Genomic DNA, 20901 nt, shown 5'->3' with positions numbered 1-20901 from the left:
AGACTCTGTAAAGCATTTTGTTTACTACTCAATTTTCACTACTAATATCATCAGCGAATTGGCATAGATTTTAAAATGAGATATCCTACAACTGGGTGAAATTGGAAATTATCATCGCTTTAAGATCGTTTCTAAATTTTAAGTTAAAAGATTCAGTGCGCTATGTATTGAGTATTTTAGATACTCTTTTTTTTCAGAGGTTTATGATAATCATCAGTTGTTTTTATCATTCACCGAGAATGTCTGCAGCTTGGCGAGAGGATTGCTTATGACTTGTTTGTAAATTTCGTCATGTTGACTCGTGTGAAGGAGCTTCTTTATAATTAATAGGGCCCCTTTTGACTTCCTTATTTCTATGTGCCATTTCTGAATTGTCTGCCTAAAAAGGCGGCATGTAGGTATTCGTTGTGTCTCACAGTAGCATTTTTTCAGTCGGAAGGAAATTTTATTTTTGATTCATTTTTGCAATTCTCGTGGTCTAATTCTTGAATAAGATGAAATTCTTGCGTATGTGTTTGCCTGTGTTCATATGAACCATGCGTGACGTTTATCTTAGTCGACAATTCGTGAAAATTAGTTACAATGAGAAGGAATGTGTAGGCTGACATAAATGGCCTAAGACAACATTTCTTTGTGCAACGGTTTTTGACCGAAGGTGTTGAATGGATTAAGAGGCCTGATGTGTACCTCTGGACTGTTCAGCCAAGAGAATACGCAGTAATACAATCACCCTTTAAGCAAAATAGGGAAATCAGAGTTATGCTTGCAGCATTATTAGATTATTTTAGTTTTACGTGTCGGCAGATTTAGGAAGCATGCAAAGCAAGTAAGATTCCGAAGTACAGAGCATACTATCAGCGAAAGGAAGTACACGAAGAGCGGCGTGATAAACTCCATTGATAACTGCCGCTGTTCCTCATAACCTATAATAAGAAAATCAGCGAGAGTCATTTTCTTGTTAACTTCCCATTCACTCTACTCCGTGAAGCTTTCTTCCTCCCACATAGATGCTTTTTTACAAGGACTTTTACTATGTTTTTATCTTTAACTTCTTGAAAATATTTAGACGTGCCTCTTTGTAATGTTAGAACTTTTCACTTTTTCATTGCAATAATTTGTCGATATATGGCAAAGGCCTTGGGACTGATAGGACTTGGAAAGCAAAGTAAAAAAAAAATTATTATAGCATATTTTTTATGCTTCCCAGTGGAAAAAATTAAAATGTAAACACATGAACCTAAATGTTTGCCATGCAGTCTAATTCGTGTGTTGCAAGTTGAAATACTTTCTCATCGTGCGCTGGACATAAGGTGACTAGAAAAATCATTCCTAGTTGAACTATTTTTAGATTCTGTGCGTATAACCGGGATTTTTGAAAACATAATAGCCTGATGACCGTGAAGTATTATTGTTACTCTAAGGATTTTCTTTATTTATTCTTCTTCGCCAACTCGAGAAAAAAATTCATCAATGATAACGGCGAAGATTACACTAAAGCGATAAGGATCTTTTATTAAAGATAGAGATTAGTCTTATCTCTGCTGCTTTATGGCAGTACCTGTAACGGCCAACACCAGAGATAACAGGAGATAAGACAGCGTCTGCTCCAGTGACACTAGTCTAGTGCTAACGTGTGGGGTGGAAACGTTGCCTCAAAACAGTTACTGTGTAGATATATTTAACTTCTTAATTTCTTTGGAATACAAGTGTTATACGACTGCAAACAAACCAGTTTATTAATTTTGTATGTTATTTGTTTGTTTCTTAGTTTTTGGCGGCTTGCCGAGACAAGCAAACGCCGACAATTTTTTCCTGCATGTAACGGTTATGGGGTTTTATTATTTACTTCCCCTCCCACTCAGCACCCCTTCCCACGGAACCCCCATACAACTTCCTCCCACCTTCAACATCCCCCAGCCTCGTCGTTCCCTAACCCTTCCCCCACCCCAGTCCCATCCTCTATCAGATCCCCTCCCTTGGTTCAATTAACCTCCACATATGTCCCGAACACACTCAGTTGGGACGGCGCTCTTACACCGCCTTTATCTGTTTAGTCTGTGCTTTTTCGAAGTTTGATACTGAATCTCTTCCACCATTATTGGAAACATAGTTCGAAAATGACCGCGAGTGTATTTAACGTGGTATACTCTGAAGGTGAACACAGCAGGCGTGAAAGGTATACACTTTTAGAGAAACTGGACTAAGCGGAGGTGTCTGTTACTTTGCCGCAACCGCCGACCCACGTGTGATAGAATATACGAGTTACCTGTCAGTGTCATTACCCGACATGCAAGATTTGAAGTGGGGCCCTACATTTTTTCCTGATCATGTTTGTATTGGCGTTTGTTGAAGTCAGTGTAACGTTGCTACCTGTAGCACTGCACGCAGTAGTGAATAACACTGCAGTAAATTATGTAAATTTCTCTCCATTTTGAACGCTGCCAGAAATTTACTCTGTGTAACTCATCATTTTTCCATACACTTGGAAATTTACATGACGGCTGTGTTTCAGTCTGGGAGCACGGGGTTAGCGCAGATGTTGCAGTTTATCGATAACATCTTTTTCCTTTGACGTGTATTTTATGTTAATCGTCTATTATTGTTAGTGGTAGCTATAACAAATATGTTTTTTTTCATTTCAGAAGTAATCGATATTTAACGGTATATAATCAGATTGTACTTACGAGCTCAGTAATCTGAGTTTGATATGATTAGCAATTTTCCCTTTAAAATTTCATGATGATTTTCCCGAGAGGAAAATTTAGAGGTAGTTCTTATGTTCTGGCATTTTAGTAGTGATTTTGTTTTTTGTATTCCTACAGAACCTGAAATAGATTTCTTGATTTAGGTTTGCTTTTAATTACAATCTGTTCGTCTTTTGGTTGGCAAAAATGAAACATCATGAGCAGGGGCGGGAGGAAAGTCGAAGAATGAATATATCACTTGCTTTTTTGATTGAATTACTGAAGAGTGGTAATGGACTAACCAATTGCCAGAGGAAGGGAGAGAGTTGTAGCAAAGGAGGCACATATTATGCAACCATGAAGGGCATGATGTCAATCGATCCCTCCTCAGGAAAATGAAAAGTGTAAATTGTATGTCAGCCTGCTTGAAAATCTCCACTGTTATTTAATGCACTAATTGGAGGGAATAAGTCGGCGAGACTAGGCTGAGTCATACGAATAAGGAAGTGAAATGTATGCCTTTAGGGGAAAATGTTTATTCAGTCTAGTAAATGGAAGAGATATAAAAAGATTATGAATATTCAACTCTGAACATGTGTTGTGCTCTTGAACCTGAGCTGGCTGCCGAATAACTTGTTCACTTTTGTCATGGCGCTAGCAGGGACATCGTCAGTCATGTAAAGGTCGGTGAAATGGAGCTGCAGTGTCGTTTATATTTGAAATTTCCACTACAGATAATTTTGTCTTTGGTCTACGAGGCAGCAAAAACTCTTGGTAAAAGGGAAGATAACTGAAGAAAGCAATATTCAGTGGGTATTGGTAAGATATAGTGAAAATGAAGAATGGTTGATCTAAAGAAAATGTGAAACTTTCACGAAAGAAGTATGGATTGTCCGCAGTTCTTGCCCAGCTTTTTAATTCATGAAATTTTTACTTTGTGGACGGATGTGTGTGTGTGTGTGTGTGTGTGGACCAGTTGTCATCAGAACTATTTGAGTATAGCCTATGCACGACAAAATAAGGAACAGGATTTACTCTGGTGTGTGTTCTTAGTTCTTTAGTTCTGTAGGAGATATTTTTTCAGATTGTAACTTTAAACCGTAGATAATGATTTATATTTATTTTTTTTATGTGCTTATTTTTTGTGTTCGAAAGAGAACAAAAGCTTGGAACTGACTGTCGCATTGGTTAAATGGAGGTGAGAGAATTCCCGAGATCTCAGTATGCGCGCGCACACGTGTGTGTGTGTATGTGTGTGAGCATTCAAGGAAACTAAAGAACTCGATGCTGAGATGAAGCCTGCTTTCATTTTTTTAATGGCTAGAACCATCGTTCGATTAAAACATCTCACGTTTCGTTGTGGCGGTTGTATGGAAGAGCAAATAAATCATCCCACGAAAATTGCGCTATAACGCATTGCAGCAAAGGCAGAAAAGCCTAAACTTGACCAGTGCGATCGTTAAGTTAAAAAATTATTACGTGTGTCTTAATTTAACCTCCATTTCTGCTTAGGTTGCTGTGGGAGTGGGGACATAGGCTCTTACATGGGGACTTGTTTTAAATCGTTTTATGCTATGAGAATGTTTCATCTTCGAAATTTTATTTCAGGAGTGTTTATTTTAAATACTTTTTTTTTACATGAGATCTGGTTCAAGTATATATATATATATATATATATATATATATATATATATATATACTGTATATATAGATATATATTTATATATACACACATGTATGTATATCTGTATAATATATGATGTATATATATACAGTATATATGTATATGTATACGCACATATTTATATATGTATTGTATAATATATATATATATATAATTATATATATATACTGTATATATATAATTATTTATGTATATGATATATATACAGTATATACGTATATATACTGAATATATATATTTACATATATATACACTTATACTGTATATATTTATATTTATATTTATATTTATATTTATATTTATATTTATATTTATATTTATATTTATATAGCATTTGGATTACATTAGGGAGTAAGGTAATAAATTCTACCTTGCTAAAGGACAATAAACACTGAAAGGAATATTACCCAAAGAGCAGAAATTTTAGTGCTCGCATCATGCACCACTTAATAATTATAATTTTGTCACCTAGGTATTAGAGAATTACATGAACTGCTTTTTCATCACAGTTTTAATGGTGACAGGCATTATAGGAGTATCCTGTGTTGCATCTTTATGGTAAAAATCTCCGATCCCTTTATTTGGGTACACGGCTTGGAAAATAAAATAGTGCGTTGTGCAGTCGATGGCCTCTACAATATGAATTTTTTGAGCTGATGGTACCTAATATCTACTGCTAATAAATTTTTTATGCTTCTACCATACTTCTGACCAGCCGATGTACTGTAACAGTAGAGGGTTAATACGACATCCCTATATATTTCGATTGCTGTGTTACTGTGGTGAATATCCAAAAATGTCATCCTAGCATCAACATGCTGTATAATTTTGCTAACAGCCGTGACAACAAAATAAAAAAATTGCACATTCCATGATTAAAAAAAAAGTTAAAAGTCTAAGTCCCGATTAGCTTCAGTGATATTTGCCGTGTCAGTTTACTGTCAGCCCCCCAAAAATGCTATAGTTTGAACTTTAAGCAAAATTGGGTACCTTCTCCTTTAGAATGACTTAGAGGGCCATTATTTGTTGTCCCTGGTTTAGGAACTCAACGCTAGTAATATCCAAACTTTGTTAATCAGCAACTACATTCTATTGTCGTCAACACGGAGTACTGTTCCTGATTATTTTCTGTAATTAGCAACACTTTGTTTATAACCTTCAAATCAGGAGCCACTACTTTACTGTGTTAAAATATAAGACATTTAGTGCAGCTGTAAATTAGGTTTTTTTGGTAAGGATCAGAGAGATGCGGATTTAAATACCGGATGTTCTGTCTATAATAGGATATGTTTCGTCTTGAGTGACACACTTGCGCAAAGTGGGGTTGTCTTCCTTGCTTGGAAATCATGATTTACCGTGCCTCTGGACAGTTTTGACATTTTTCGTAACTTTCATTCAATGGGATGCTATAACTATAATTCTAAAGGCCTTATTCCACTGAGGTGCTGGATTACTAGACTTGGTTTTTGGGAATACAAATAAGTAAGTAAGCAGTCTTCAGAATAGAAGGAAGAATATGTTGATGTATGTAATTTGTGAGAGCCATACCTAAGCGTTGCTTGAACCGAATGTGAAAGTAGACTGTAGATTTTAGTGGAGTGAGACTTTTAGGCTGCGAATAAAATGTAATAGTGAGATTTATGAAAAATGGCCCTCGGTTAATAGCACCGTATAGTGGAAGGAGTTTGAGGAATGTGCTTTATATATAGGGGTTATGGGTAGCTGTTTTTAATGGCCTTTTCCAGGTGTTTCTAATGACCATTGAACAGCTCTTTTCATAATTCATTTTGGCACAGATTTTATGAACTAATCACTACTAAAAGTGATAATGGAAAAACTTTAAGCAAAAACTCCCTTATACACATGCAATTTTATATAAAACATAATTCCGCGATCACGGACCAAAGTCTTCAAAATCAGTTTGTTTTCCTAGACCCCAAATCGCTGGATGATGCTAAGGAAAGTTTAATGTTAGAAATAAAGATCTTGGAGTGCAGTGGCAGGTCACAAGAGGTGACCATGTAGCACTATCTAGTAGGAGGAAGGGGGTAGGCAAAAAAATAAAGTGAGAGAAAAAAGTGAGACGTAATCAAAGTACTGGTGTAAATATGAGAAAGTATTTCAGGCAGAGAATTATGCAAATGGAGTGCTGTAGTACGATGAAAATGCTGTTGTGTCGATGGTGTGCATTTTGAAGTTACTGAACGCAGAGGATAAACGTAAACATTTATTTGTTTGTAGGAGTGACGGTTGAGAGTGATAAGGGAATTCAGAGTTGAAGAATTATAGGTCACCAGTTGCTGAGACTACAAATGAGTTGAAGTATAGTGGTTATGGTGAAATTGCGTGTCTTATTTGGGTGTGGAAGATATGTCTGAAGGAGGAAAGTGCTCTAAAGGTAATGGTGGAGGCAAGATGCTTCCGTCGGTACTGATAACGAGGGTTGTTTTTTTATGGAAGGAACATGTGCAATGTAACAAAAGAAAGATGACATAATTATATTGACACCTACATAGGTGTGGTGTGTGCCATTTGCTTTGAAGTAGAGTCGCAGAAAGTACCAAAATTTAGTGACACCAGTGCGATCGTACTTTTGGAAAAAAGGGAATGATGTATTTGTAGCGGTAACAATCAACATCTGAAGAAGGGGATAACGATAGACAATGATATATTCCGCTCTAAATTTCATATACTGAGGATAGAAACTAAGCACGCAAGATTTCAAGAGGAAAAATTGTCATTAAAATCATACCAGAAAGCATGCATTGAACGAAGGCCAATATGTATGCATGGTATGACCTTAACGTTTAGGAACACAAGTGTTTTTAACTAGCAGTTTTTTCCTTGGTGATTTAGCCAAAACTGCTTTTTTGTAGTTGGATGATGGATAAGGGATATATATGTTGCAAAGCAGTTTATAATCTCATTACCACGTTTTCTTATGAAAGCCTGTCATTAGAAATTTAATATATGAGAAAATGGAATGGGAATAAGATCGGTGTTCCATCAGTCATTAACGTTAAAGTCTTGATGTGGAAACCCACAGACAAACTTGTTTGTTCTTAAGTCAGCAAAGACTGCATCTACAGCTGAAATTTCACAAGCAGGGATTTCTAGCAGAAAAGTAGTGACATCTTTACAGTTGGAGGGTTGCAAGATGGAATTTGATTGTGTCCATTTTCATCAGAGATAATGTATATTATAAAAGTAAGAGGGAAGAAGCTGTTTGTGCCTAGATTGAAAAAGACGAATGTATTTATTGGCGTGGTAGGTTTGAGCATTTGATGTCCAGAATGCGTGTACAAGAGAGTGCTTTCATTTAATCAGTAGATAACTGGGACTTTGTGACCTGAAATCATTCTCTCTCCCTATGAGATAGGAAAAGTATTTATGATAAGATAATAAACACTTAAGTGTCAGAAGCTATAAAGTAATAAACACGTTTGTGGCAGAAAGAATAATTTTACCCTGTGTCTGTAAGTGTTTGTAAATATTCTCTCCATTGCTTTGTGAAGCATATATGCATTTTGATGCATATTGTTATTAATTACATTCTGGTTTTCATAACGAAGAAGGCAGTCTCTAGTTATTTTCGTAAGAATTCCGAAGTAAGAGTAATGTTAAATAACTTCTCCGACTTTAGACTGAACTGAGCAAATATTCAGATAGCTAGATCTTTACCACTGCTTATCATTCCGGTAACCGCCGACTAAATAATGTTGTATACTTTTATTTAGATCCCTTTAATGCCAGGTTTATCAAGGGCATGAAGAACTGATAAAGAAGGAAGTGGTCTTTTTCGAAAGAGGCCACTTCCTACGTACGGAACGAAGTGAAAACCAAAATGCTGTAAGGCGCGATCAAGTAAAGGACCGAGTTGTTTCGAAAGAGGAACTATTCTCTTGTGGAAATGGAATGCGAATAAATCCTGTTAACTGCGAAGAGCCGAAGGTGAAAGGTAGCAAAATTGTTATGATAAAAACTGGAATGAAAAATGGAGATGCATATGGACGAAGCAGACTTCTTTCGGTCAAGAGATGAAAGGGTGAGTGAAATGCCAAATTTGCTGTGGAATGATTAGCCTGAGGAATGCAGTTCTGTGCAATCAATAAATTAAGTTCAACGTCAACTAAAATGAAATTAAGGTAGAATTAAGATTGATTTTATTGTGCAGTTTACCATCAGATATATCGAAAACCAAGAATTTTAGAGATTTTATTCGTAATAGCTTGAATGAATTCTCACATATTACCACCCTAATATCACCAGCACACGCGGCGACAGCTTCTGGCTCCTTTGAAGGCGCCCACCGATCTGGTAGACTGGCAGGATGTATGGTACCGCCTCGATGACGGTCGGGGGCAGATCGCGCTGTCGACCCTCGGCGAGAGGATTCCGCGAACTACCAACAACTCCCAGGCAGTTCTCCGGGCCCTCAAGCTACTCCAGGAAGCTGATCCTGGAGGCACAGGATATGTCACCTACAAGGATTTTGAGCATTTTGTAAGTCTGGTTCAGCAAGATTGAAATAATGTAAGCCTTTCAATACCCAATTTGCACTATTATTTTCTTTAAGAACTATTATGGCCCTTGAAAGAGTGGTTGCACCAGGTATCTTAGCAGTTCTGGTTGCTGTCTATTTTGTTAAAAATCATTGAACATCATACTACTTCCTGATCTATCTTCTCGTGATAGATTTTGAATTATTTCCATGTAAATACCGTAATTGTGCTTGACATGAAAGGAATTCCAGTGACAGATCTTATATTATTATTTAGATTTTGTTAGATAACTGGAATTTTTTGTGAAACGTCTAGTTTACACAAATAACGTATGACTTCATTCACCTGTTCCTCATACTTTACAACTAACGAGATATTGGATGACGTATGAGATGAGCCTGTTTATATCATTATTTATGAGAAAATCCCTGATTTCGTAAATAACATTGTTGCAAAACTTTATATTCTGAAATTGTCGTTTTTCACATAGTGATGTACAAAATATCATTTAGTAACAGATATTTTCCAATTAATAAAATTATCTTGAATGAAGACAGCCCAGTTTTAACGATAATCTTTAGAAAAAAAAGTCTTAAGATTTTATATAAAAAAACTGTCATTACATTATACAAATATTTGAGAATTTCAAGTATATTTTGCAGAGAGCTTGCATCCAACGTGATTTCAAATAAATCAAGAATATCTTAGGGGTTGACTGTTATTTTTTTGGAGATTTCCATGCTGTGATAACCTTTATTTTTACTAAATGAAATTGTGAGAACTGACCTTTTGAGTTCATAATATAAACTTCATGTTTTCTTGTACTTTTTTACTTATTTTGTTTTATTAATGCATGAAAGCAATGGTCACTGATTGAAAGGAGAAATTGTTCCATTTCATCGTGGAAGCATTTGTCTTGTTTTAAATTTTTCACAAGTATCTTATATAGAAACTTTATTTTCTTCTTTTCCTCTGAAAGTTATCGGTTCATGCATTGTTATTTTTCTGATTATTTTCTTTCGTTTACGCCTAAGTGAATATTTTCGTGTTCAGATTCCATTAGGTTTTCATTAGACATTGTCTCGTTTCACTAAAATTTCTTTATTCTGTAAGCTTTTCCATTGTTCTAACTCTTCGTTACCTTTCGTTCATGTATCTCACTTTCGTTACTACACCCGGGCGGAGATAATTGTATCTGAGCATGTAAATAAGCTTTTAAGTTCGTATGTATATCGGTTTTTGGGCGTGAGCGCTTTTTTTTTCTTGATTGCCCCTTGATAACCTCCCTCTCACGGTATTTCCCTTCCGATGTTTGAGGAAATACTGACATTCTTATTTCTTCACCATTTGCTTTATCAGTTGTTCTGTCTAAATTCAGATGATTAGATATAGGTGCATGATTCAGTTCTTGGGTATTTAGGTGACCTTACTGTTTAATTGTTTAAATTCATGCAGATGGTTGTAGAATTTCTGTACAAATATGGACTGGAACACAATTTACAACTTGTCTAAAGCAGTTACGATGTGTCTGGTAACCAAATTCAACTTTTTAAACACTTTCAAAGCATGAACTTAACTCAATTCTATAGAAAGCAGTTGATTTTATTGAGCTCTCTGGCACAATAAGGTTAATCAATTTAAAATGAACAATGTTAGAACTGTAGCAAGTTACTGATATGTTATTTCATCATTTGTAGTACAACAATATCCTACCGGACAATTCTTGGGAACGAGGCGTGCTGGTACGTGCCGCTCTGGATGTCCTTGATAAGGGCCCAGCTCCTTCGGAAGAGGTAAGATTAGTTTTAGTCAGGAAATACCTGTGATTTATTTGCCTTGTTAAATTATTTGTGGAGAGGGCTAAGAGTTTTTATGATAAAGATTGGTATCATTTTATGAGTACATTGGCGGGAAAGTGACGAGGCATCCGTTCACTGTCTTCGTAGATGAACTGGTAACAGAATTTAGGGAAAGGTTGGAAGATTTGGGCGGGGGGAGGCAAATTCCTGAGATGTATGCTAGCATTGCACTAGCCCCGGTTTTTTTGCCAGCCCCTAGGTTAGGTCAGGTTAGGTTGGGTTAGGTTAGATTAGATTAGGTTAGATTACTAACGTCTTATTAAATTGGGTGTGGGAAACTTAGTGAGATTATTTTCAAGAAAAATCTACGGTTAGGTTTTAAGATATGGCGTCCCGCTTTTTTCAGGGAAAGGTCTCGGTACTCGGTTACACGGGAGTCACTGTATACAGGATGATGAATGGCGATTGAAAGATGAGTAACTTTAGCTAGTAGACTGATTTTAATTATTGACAGTAGACTCCAGTTGCAGTGACTTCGTAAAACGCCCCGAAAGCGTTCATGGGAGAAAAATAAATAATACTGTTAGCAAACAAAAGTTTTGAAGGTGGTGCGTACGATATGTAAGTGCTAAAATAAACAGTGAAGGAAATTAAATGGTGAACTGAGACAGAAAATTTAAATAAATGTTGCTGTCAGTTTCAAAAAACGTGAAGAAATGAATCGTGAAAGTAAGAAGTGAAGAAGAAAACGTGATCCTTAAAAAAAAAAAGTGTAATGAAGGTTTCCACACACCCAAAAGTTGAAAGGTATAAAAGCATTGTACAGCCAGTTTAGTTCCAATGAATGAAAATCTTATCAGTGTAAGAATGGTTTTATGGGTAAGGGTTGTAAGACGGGTTTAATCAGTAGTGGATTATAGATATGATAAGAGTGATTTCGAAAGTGTTATCATAGTTTGGTGGAGAGGCTCTTTTCCTTATGCAGAAGGATAGTGATAAAGTTGCATGAAGGGAACCGAACTAAGTCTAAATAATTTAATGATGTTGTAAATGTGAACAGTAAAGGTTTAATGTTGCTTGGACTTTTAAATACGTGTATTGGTTTTGGTTTTTTCTTTTCCATAAAGTATTCCATCCTTGACAAAGTATTTACGAAGATAAATGAGGCGTTAATTTGTACTTTTTCTCGCGAGGAGTAAGCCATCCGTGGCGGGGAAGCCAGAAATGAGAATGGCTGGTGGAATAAGAACAACGCAACTATCATTACCTCGGTATACGAGTAGATTTTCATATTTGTCGGAATGAGGTAACATTACTATTAGATGCCTCTTTGCAGATAAAGAAATTACTATTTTTCTCTCCACTATATTCCAAAATATATATTCATTAATTTTTTACACGTATGGCCTTGTTTTATAATTCAGTAAGTGACTAATTGAACTTATTAATGTATTGTTGGCAAGAAAATATAGAATGGAAACAATGTACAAAACTTATTATTCATTATTTTGTTAAGTTTTAGTTTGCGAATTAATTAATGTATTAGTACGCTTTCCTATGTTTTTTTTTTTATATTAATGAAAGAGAATTTGGGGGTTTACATTATTTTATTCCAGTGGATAATATTTTTCGACAAGAACGCGGGAGCAACTTTTGATACTTTAGTGACTAATGCTGGGAAACATTTTCAGTGTTTTATATTGTTCTGACAATCGTTATTTATTTCATTATACATACATTATACAGTATATATATATATATATATATAAATATATATATATATATATATATATATATATATATATATATATATATATATATATATATATATATATGTATATATATATATATATATATATATATATATATATATATATATATGCGTGTGTGTGTGTATATATAACCAGTTATCAGAATAACATGAAACAATGAAAATGTTTTCTGATATCAGTCGGTAAATCACTGACATCCGACCGTTAGTTTTTCATTCCACCTGAAAGTGCTTAATTTTTAGTCAAAGGAAAAATTGTTTCTTTCTTCTGGAAATATATAATGGAAGTGTTAAAATTGTCTCCATCTTTTGAAAGTTATCCTGTCAGTTAATTACGAGAATTAATTACGATGTTTAACAGTTTCCAACGTTATTACGATGTTTTCCAACGTTATCGTTATGCTGATATTGGACGTAGCCTCTTTGCCTTTTATACAATTACACACCGTTACGCCATTGCTTGCTGTAGGAAGATAGTACTATTGGTATGTCTGGAAACTTTTGATTATTCAAAGGATCAAGGATAACTGACTGTTGCATGTACATTTTTATGTCCATTCATCCAGTACCACAATGGTCCTGTGGCATATAAATATAAGAAGCGCTTGCAGGAAAAGGTGAAAGGAAAGATCGTTGACCCTGAGCTTTCGTCTTTATTTCAAGACCTGATCACAGTAACAGAGAGGAGAAAAAGTGCAATGCTGTCTGCAAGCGCTTCTTATTTTTAAATCCATGTGTGACTTGTGTGCGGTCTCAAATCTTGTGTTTTAAATATTATTATTTTTCCTTTTGAGCGGATATTGTGCTGAGTATGAAGAGTTACACCTAGGCGAGGGAACTGCAACGATTAAAGGATTGCTGAAGTTCTTGGGAGTTTAGCTTAGGATGGATAAAAGGCTCAGCTTATCTGAACCATTTCCTGCTTGTAGATACTTTAGTACAAGTCTAGAAAATATTGTAGGCCTTCCTAAAGTAGATTTTAATCTTCAGGGAATTTTAACCGAAAGACCAAATTCTTGTTTTTTTTTCCTATCTCTAAGGACATAAAAAAGAAGCACGTGTTGGTATGGCTGCTTTAAGTCAATCTCAAATAAGATGAATTTTAAATCCAGAACACACCTTAATTACTGCTGAAAAAATGTGATCTCGTAAGCTTTTAAGAGCTTGAGCTTAAAGTCCTCCCCGACCCCTCTTTGTTTTAAGTATTTAGCTGACAACAGTCAGTACCTGCTATTCAAACCCCCAAAAGCTTATTAAGAAAAGCTCCCTAAATTTTACTTTGCTCATTTATTACATCAAGACTTTCCGCTTTAGCTGCATAAAAATTCTGTGGGGAAAGATCAGAGATTTAATAACGCATCTTCTTCATCATCAGCCGTACTTCAACACATGGATGCAACTGGTCGACTTCGTCCATTCGAAACCCAGCTACTACGACTTCAACTGGCCCCGGTTTGTCTCAAACAGTTACAACAGAAATCGCCTTTTGCACTTTGTCTTCTACAGGAGCGAACTCATACACCCGGCTCGTCTGAAGGAATGGATTTTCCATGCCAAAGAGGCAGATAATTTGCCCAATGCCGTTGCCATCCAGCTCCTGGGCAAGGCTGAGATACCATTCCAGGAGGCTGACATCAATCGGGATGGATTTCTGGAGTACGAGGAGTTTCTCCGGTTTGTAAGTTGCCAGTAATGCGAACATTTACGAAACGTGCTTTGTTTCATTGCTTATATGAGTTTTGGATTATGTGTCTCGTGTAGGCTCGATTGTGCCAATACATTTCCTGAAATTGCAAAAACGCTGATAAGTCAGATTTTAGAAATGAAAATAATGTATGAGATTACCTTCACTATCATTATTACCATGCTAGTTTTAGTGTGGTAAACAATTTTTGTGTTTCAGAGGTTATTGATCCTGTCTGGAATTTTCCAAAAAGACAATGCTGTGACGCTATTTCAGCTAGAAAAAGAATACTTGAAGCTCTCCAGCATTAACAAGAATTTAATTTTTTCAAATTACTTGATGATAATAGGCCAACAGTTCTCTGTTTCACACCTTTTAAGAAAAAATTTGGGTTTTGAAAAGGGCACACACAAGAAAAAAATTATCAGTAACATTTTTTCAGATAAATTACATCGCCATTGTTTTAATTAACGTGATGGCTTACATTTGCTAAGTAATTTAGGAATTGGAAATACTTTCAAAATCATTGTTATGTAAGTTCTGTATATTTTATTGATTTAAGATACGATTCATAAACTTTCAGTAAATAAGTCCAGCTAGGATTGTGTGGAAAATGTACACGAAGAATGTTTTGCACCAGTTTTTCAGATACTAAATTAATTGTTTACTTTGTTTGATAACATTTGGTTATTCGACTTCATTGTTCAACATGGCGAAAATGTGATATTGCACAGTTTGTTACTTTGCTGTTAGTATTCGTTGTTGATTAGATTGCTGTCATTGTATTGATTAGCTACAAAACTGAAAATGCGGATATTCAGTTGTAGCTAACACCCTTGCCGCGATGTTGATAGTCATTTGATGAAAAACACTCCTGAATATTTTACAAACGGTGTGTGAAATATTGCCTTACCACCAGGTCATGCTCAGCAACGCTGCCCGAAATCGAAGCACTGTCCTTCGTAGGGGCGCTTTAGCAGTAGTGCCTAGAACAGAGCGAACGCTTGAAACCAGGAGATACATTGAGGAATACTCTTGCTGTCCGCCACCATTTTGCATGCTAGTCATCACACTTGTAGAAGTGAGTCTCACTACAGAATATCTGTAGATAAATAGGTTTTAAGACCACCCTTAAAATAAAGGATTGACATTTACTTTGTTTATAGTTCTTTATTATTTGGAATACTGTACTGTGTAGGGTATATCATCTGAAGATGTCCTTCAGTACAGCTAAATTTCCTGTTCTGAGTAATGCTTACTGAGCATCTCTTTTTGATCTCCAATGCAGCTGGCCATGTTTATATACTATGCCATTGATATGAACAATCTTGCTGACAAGAGTGTAATCGTTGGGCCACGAGGTCCGTGTCCTGTGTACTCTCCCCTTGTATACAATCCAGAGAGGAGGTATGAAGCTTGGCGTTACATCAGTTATGCGCTCATACATTCTGGGTGAGTAGTAGGAGCGTTTCATTTGGGCCTGTTAACTCCTCCTCAATAGAAATTTGTTCACCTGTGTTTGCCATAGTGTAGATTGGCATAATTTTAGTTAGTTTAATCATTAAAAGTCTCATGGCTCAGTGTAAAAAATGCATTCCTTCTGAATTAGACAGGACCACGTGTTTTGGCATTAGACTAAAAATTGATTTCTGTTTGTCGTGGTTGTAGATATACTTTCCCTGTTTAACCTTGCTGCCTCAAGTTCATATCTAAATATTTACTCTTGCATACATTCTCATTTTCCTGCAGTTGGTGATAAAGCTTGTTGTCTATACAGCTAGGGTTGCATGCTTCATAGCAGAGATATTCTGCCCCATTGATAAAGATCAGTTGAGACAGATTAAACCTACTCTGTCTGGTGTTTATGTCGGCAAAGTTACAACCTTCATAATTGAGAAAAGTTACCTTTTTATTCAAATTAGAGGTTAATGCTACTGTTTATTTCTTTCCGGTGAAGTTGGCAACTAACATTTCAAATATAATAATTTAATAGTGCTAACTGTCCATTATACCATTCATAAGAAAAGGAGGTCGCCCTTTGCTGTTTACTAAAGATCAACCCTGCCTCTCCTTCCAGATGGGTGCATTTGGTAAATAACCTGATAGTGCAAATAGTTCTTGGAGTGCTTCTGGAGTTGGTACACAAATGGTGGAGGGTGCTGTTGATTTATCTTTCAGGAGTAGTCCTTGGAGCTATCCTTCATTCTCTGTTCACTCCAGGGTCATATCTCGCAGGGGCCTCTGGAGGTGTTTATGCCGTTGAATACGCACATCTCGGCAACCTTTTCTTGGTACAGTGATACTTATTCTTAACGTGTATTCTTGTATTATTTTTTATCTTTATAGTGCTCTTCTCAGTGATAAATAATAGATATATTGATATTTCTGTTAATTTTGTTGCTTCCGGAGGGTAAAATGGAGACTAGTTACTGTTTTAAAAATTTTATTTAAACAAATTATGACCTTTACCTCATAACTAATAGTTATGATTTTATGGGTTTGATATATTTTTTCATAACATTTGTTCTTCATTTTTGGAAAACATCAAAGTAATTGAATTACAAAGCAGAACAAGAAGATAATCGGCTTTGGTTTACAGTGGCCATTGCTATGATAATAAGCAGAATATAAAGTTGTATAATTAAGATAGAATAATTACTCAAAGATGCAAATTTGTTTTACCTGGTTAAAACATTTACCAGGCAGAGTAAGCATCACGCTGCTGTTGTTTCCAATTTAGTGAAGAAATACCCTGAATTTTAGATAATGATTGTAAATTTGTTTTTGGTTAAATAAAACTCTCGACTCGTGGTCTATTTTACGCTATACGTGCGCTATTTTGTTCCTTTTATGAAGGATTTTTCGGTTTGAACACAATAAGCCGAGTTGGGCGTCTAACATGAAGTAAAATATAAACAACTCTAGAATTTTATGAAGGCTAGTCTAAACAGCTTAACCAATATTTTCAGTGTTCAGTTGATAAGGAGGAAATAAAACAACTAAACTTAGTTCAAGAAAACTAATTGAGTCAAATTCTTCAGTTTAACTAATAATCATAATTAAAATTAGGAAAAATCCGAAATTGCACACAAATGTGCTAGGCAAACCAAGTGCAGTTGTTGAGGATAATTGTACTGAAAAAATAAATGCCTAGGTTGTGAACTGTGGCCTTTAGAAACCAGTTGCTCTGATTCATGTTCCAATCAACTATGTTATGTTTGTTTAAATCTCAAGTCCTGTTGTCTTATGAGTTTAGTTGTCATTCTTTCTCTTGTCACGTCAATGGCCATTGTAGAGCAACTTAGTATACCAAGAGAGTGTGTGGTGCGATTATACGATCATGACAGAAAGAAAGACATGTGGCAGCGGAACTGATGAGGAAAATGGTGGATAGGTCAACTGTTTGTTATGCGAGTTCTTAAGAAGCTCAAATGTATAGGAAAACATGGATAGGAAAATACTTATGAAAGAATCAATAAAGAGCAGTGCAGAGGATATTCAGAATATATGGCATTAAAGGAAACTTGTTGAGATTGATTAAAAAGGATTAAGATACAAGCGAAATATGAACTAGGATGCGTATATGGAAAAATTGACTTGTATGGTGTAAAAGAGGGCCTGAGACAAGGGTGGCATATGACCACTTGGCTAGACAGTATCTGTCTGGATGGACTGAAGTCAGGGGAAGGACAGTAAAAGACAGCAAGGAAAAGAGTTGTGAATGGTGTGGAATGGGTGATGTCTGCATATGATAATGCTGATTGGGAATAGTGAAGTTTTCTGTATAAGAGGTTCATTCTTGATCTAGTATGAATGTGGCAATGACCGATTTTGTGTTTATTCTCTGGAACCACCCTTTGTTAGGGGAAATATATATATATATATATATATATATATATATATATATATATATATATATGTGTGTGTGTGTGTGTGTATGTATGTATATAATATACACACGCAATACATTTTCATCAAACTACCTTGTCTTTATAAGGCCATGCACATACACTTGTCAAAATCAAAATTTTTTCAGAACTGGTCGGAAATGGAAGCCAACTGGGTTCAGTTAATTGTGATGTTGCTCGTTATTAGTCTAGATTTCGGTTACGCCTTTTGGGACACGTACCTAGCACCGACACCTTCCCATGTAAGTAATTCATATTTACAGCAGAATGTTTTAGTAGCTAGGGATATTCCTTTCATCAGTACGTGTTGAGCTTCATAATTTGATATATTAGTGGCAGTCTATTTAAAATACTGGATGGTCCTTCTAGGCGTAGTATAGTTGCTTTATTTCTGATGAGAATCTAGAACTTCCTGATCAGTTTTTCAGTCAAGAATGAGGTTAGTTTGGTCCTGGCACACCCCAGTTATGGATTAAAATTATTAAATGGAGTATCGACTCAAGTATTTGTTCTTTCATTATTGATTCAATAATCCATTCTGATTCTCAGATTTACGATTCTGAACTAATAGAGGCCCTTTTAACTTCTGTGGTTCATGTGAAGTTGAGCGAGCTGAAACTAAACTTTGTCTTTTGCCCTGTCTAGTATTTCTATTCACTTATTAATACTTTTAAGAATTGTTGTAAATAGTATCAACAGATGTAGTGAATGTTTTCATCTACTGGTTTTTATTTCTTAACAACGAAGACTGGTCACATGGCTCATTTTGGAGGAGCGTTAGCCGGCGTTCTCGTGGGTGTGTTCGTCCTCAGAAATCTCAGGAAAGAGAGATGGGAAAGGATCTTCCAGTGGATATCCATTGCTATATTCTTCATCGTGGTCATCGTGGGCATAGTCCTCAACTGCACCCTCCCCTCTCCTGAGTATTTTCCGGAGAATGATTACTCGTCCATGGAAAAACTAAAGAACGACTGGAAGTTGCAGCAAAATTGGTAGGAAGAGACTGTTTGCGCGGATGCCACCTACTCATTGGCGACTATAGACTGAAGTGAAGAACACTGTCGGGTGTTGCGTGACCAGTGAGGTGAAGTCAGATGTTATGGAATGCGTGATATGACTGATGTTGAATATGTGAAGTTACTGTGTTTAGTGTTGCTTTGATTTGAACAGACGCAGTGGTGCCTAGTCCGAGAAATAAAGGGTTACTGCAGAATTTTTTTATATTGCTGACTAAAGTAAAGGATTACTAAAAGATGGTGATTAGCCATTTATTTAATTGCAAATACTTGTTATGAAATATGTAAGTGGAAATTACTGATTTACTGATTGTATGTAGGTACACAGGCTATGATTGATGACTTGATCGTCAATTGTTCACTCTTCCTGTCATCGTCTCCTCAGTAATTATAATTATCTTATCTTTTGATCCCCATTCTCCAAGACGAACATGTGTCCAGGAAACCTTGTTGGTGGAGAATGGGAGGATTTTGCTGGCTAATAAAAGTTGACTAGATATCATACTGCCGGTAACATAGCTGTCCATGTGATGTTTCAGTGTTGCAGATTTATCATGAATATTTTTCTCAATTTGAAAATAATTGTGTACATTGACTTAGTGCAAGGAATTTACTCAATTTCATCTTGTGGTAAAAAACACGGAGTGACTGATACTTTATAATTACAGTTAACTGACCGTTTTTCTTTCCTTAATACCCGTTTATTTACGGGTAAAAGGTCAGTATATGAAGCTGACTTCATATACTTGGCATATGAAGTCAGCTTTCATGAACGAGCCCGCGAGATGCTTCGTGTACCACCAGTGTCTACTCATCATTATGATCATTATGTAATCATAATTTGTTTTTTATTCAAGTATTAGTTTTCCCTGATAAAAATAATTAGTGCTTCAGGTCTTTTGGTTGATTTAATTCTTGGTAACCAGATTCTTGTAGAAAAACTTTTGTGTGCATGTGTTAATTTGTGAAAGAGAAAAAACAGTTGGAGGTATTGTGATTTGCCAATGTGACATGTATGTAGCTTTCAATATGACCTCGTGACTATGGAAACTAGTGGTAAGTTGAATGTCTTATAATGGTCACTTCATATTGAATTGAAACCTTTTATCATATTGATGTTAATACTGGTACAAATACTTCACAAGACTGTATGTTTCGTAATAGATTTACTATTGTTTACGATTTGTTCAGTAAACTCTATTGTGCTTTGTATATAGTGTATATTGTTATTTTACTCTCCTTTCAGTGATTCGAGCATTTGGAATTAACATGTTGAATTTACATTGACACCAAACATTTTGTTTTTAAAACGGGAAAGAATGAATTGCTTTTTCAGTATCAAGGGATTCGGGCACGTAAGTGAAACTATATATTTTATCAGCTGATAAACGTGAAATGAGCGAGCCAAAACGGGAAAAACCTAAAAAAAAAAAAATTGTGAATTTCGATGATACTGATAAAAAAAGACACTATTAGGTATAAAAGAAAAAAAAATGAAAAGATGACACGGAAAGCCAGAAAACAGTATATACGAATGAAAAGAGAAAATTGCAGGCAAACCTAGACTAAAAACCAAGTAAAAATCTTGATTGGAACCGAAGTTCATATTTGAAGCCAATTATGGAAGCTGTAGCATGGCCATCAACCACCCAAAAATGTTCCAGTTATGGATTCTAGGATAGACCACTTCTGGGGTTACAACTGTTGGCAATATGTACATTTTTCCCATATTTGTATTCTTGAAATACTCTTAAGTTCCCCAAGCAGCTCTGGCTTACAGTTGGTGCCATCCATTTTTGATTGGAAGTGGATATTTTAGTCACCTTTACTTGTTATTAGTGAAGAAATGGGCT

At 35.7% G+C, this 20901-nt stretch overlaps 1 protein-coding gene across 10 annotated transcripts; it reads left to right on the top strand.

Moving 5' to 3' along the window:
• Positions 1-1565: 1565 nt before the first annotated feature.
• On the top strand, positions 1566-20269 carry LOC136834732 (rhomboid-related protein 1-like). 10 transcript variants are annotated; one of them, XM_067097331.1, is made up of 10 exons: positions 1566-1668; positions 8106-8413; positions 8638-8871; positions 10568-10663; positions 13816-14118; positions 15044-15205; positions 15413-15576; positions 16202-16415; positions 18161-18274; positions 18780-20269. In XM_067097331.1, the coding sequence occupies exons 2-10, from the start codon at positions 8363-8365 to the stop codon at positions 19026-19028; spliced, it is 1587 nt and encodes a 528-aa protein (XP_066953432.1). In that variant the 5' UTR covers positions 1566-1668; positions 8106-8362; the 3' UTR covers positions 19029-20269. The 10 variants fall into 10 exon arrangements, with proteins under 10 accessions (XP_066953432.1, XP_066953470.1, XP_066953443.1 ...); XM_067097369.1 differs by having other exon boundaries at positions 1592-1668; positions 8122-8413; XM_067097342.1 differs by having other exon boundaries at positions 1609-1660.
• The last annotated feature ends 632 nt before the right edge of the window (positions 20270-20901 follow it).

The sequence above is a fragment of the Macrobrachium rosenbergii genome, chromosome 4 (genome assembly GCF_040412425.1).
Source record: "Macrobrachium rosenbergii isolate ZJJX-2024 chromosome 4, ASM4041242v1, whole genome shotgun sequence".
NCBI lineage: Eukaryota > Metazoa > Arthropoda > Malacostraca > Decapoda > Palaemonidae > Macrobrachium > Macrobrachium rosenbergii.
Note: the sequence above shows the minus strand (reverse complement) of the source record. Positions and strands in the feature narration are given on the sequence as shown.

Coding starts and splice junctions, on each gene's coding strand:
- LOC136834732 (XM_067097331.1), top strand. CDS start 8,363: ATGGAGATGCATATGGACGAAGCAGACTTCTTTCGGTCAAGAGATGAA. Junction 14,119..15,043: donor ACGAGGAGTTTCTCCGGTTT/GTAAGTTGCCAG, acceptor CCTTACCACCAG/GTCATGCTCAGCAACGCTGC. Junction 18,275..18,779: donor TAGCACCGACACCTTCCCAT/GTAAGTAATTCA, acceptor TTAACAACGAAG/ACTGGTCACATGGCTCATTT.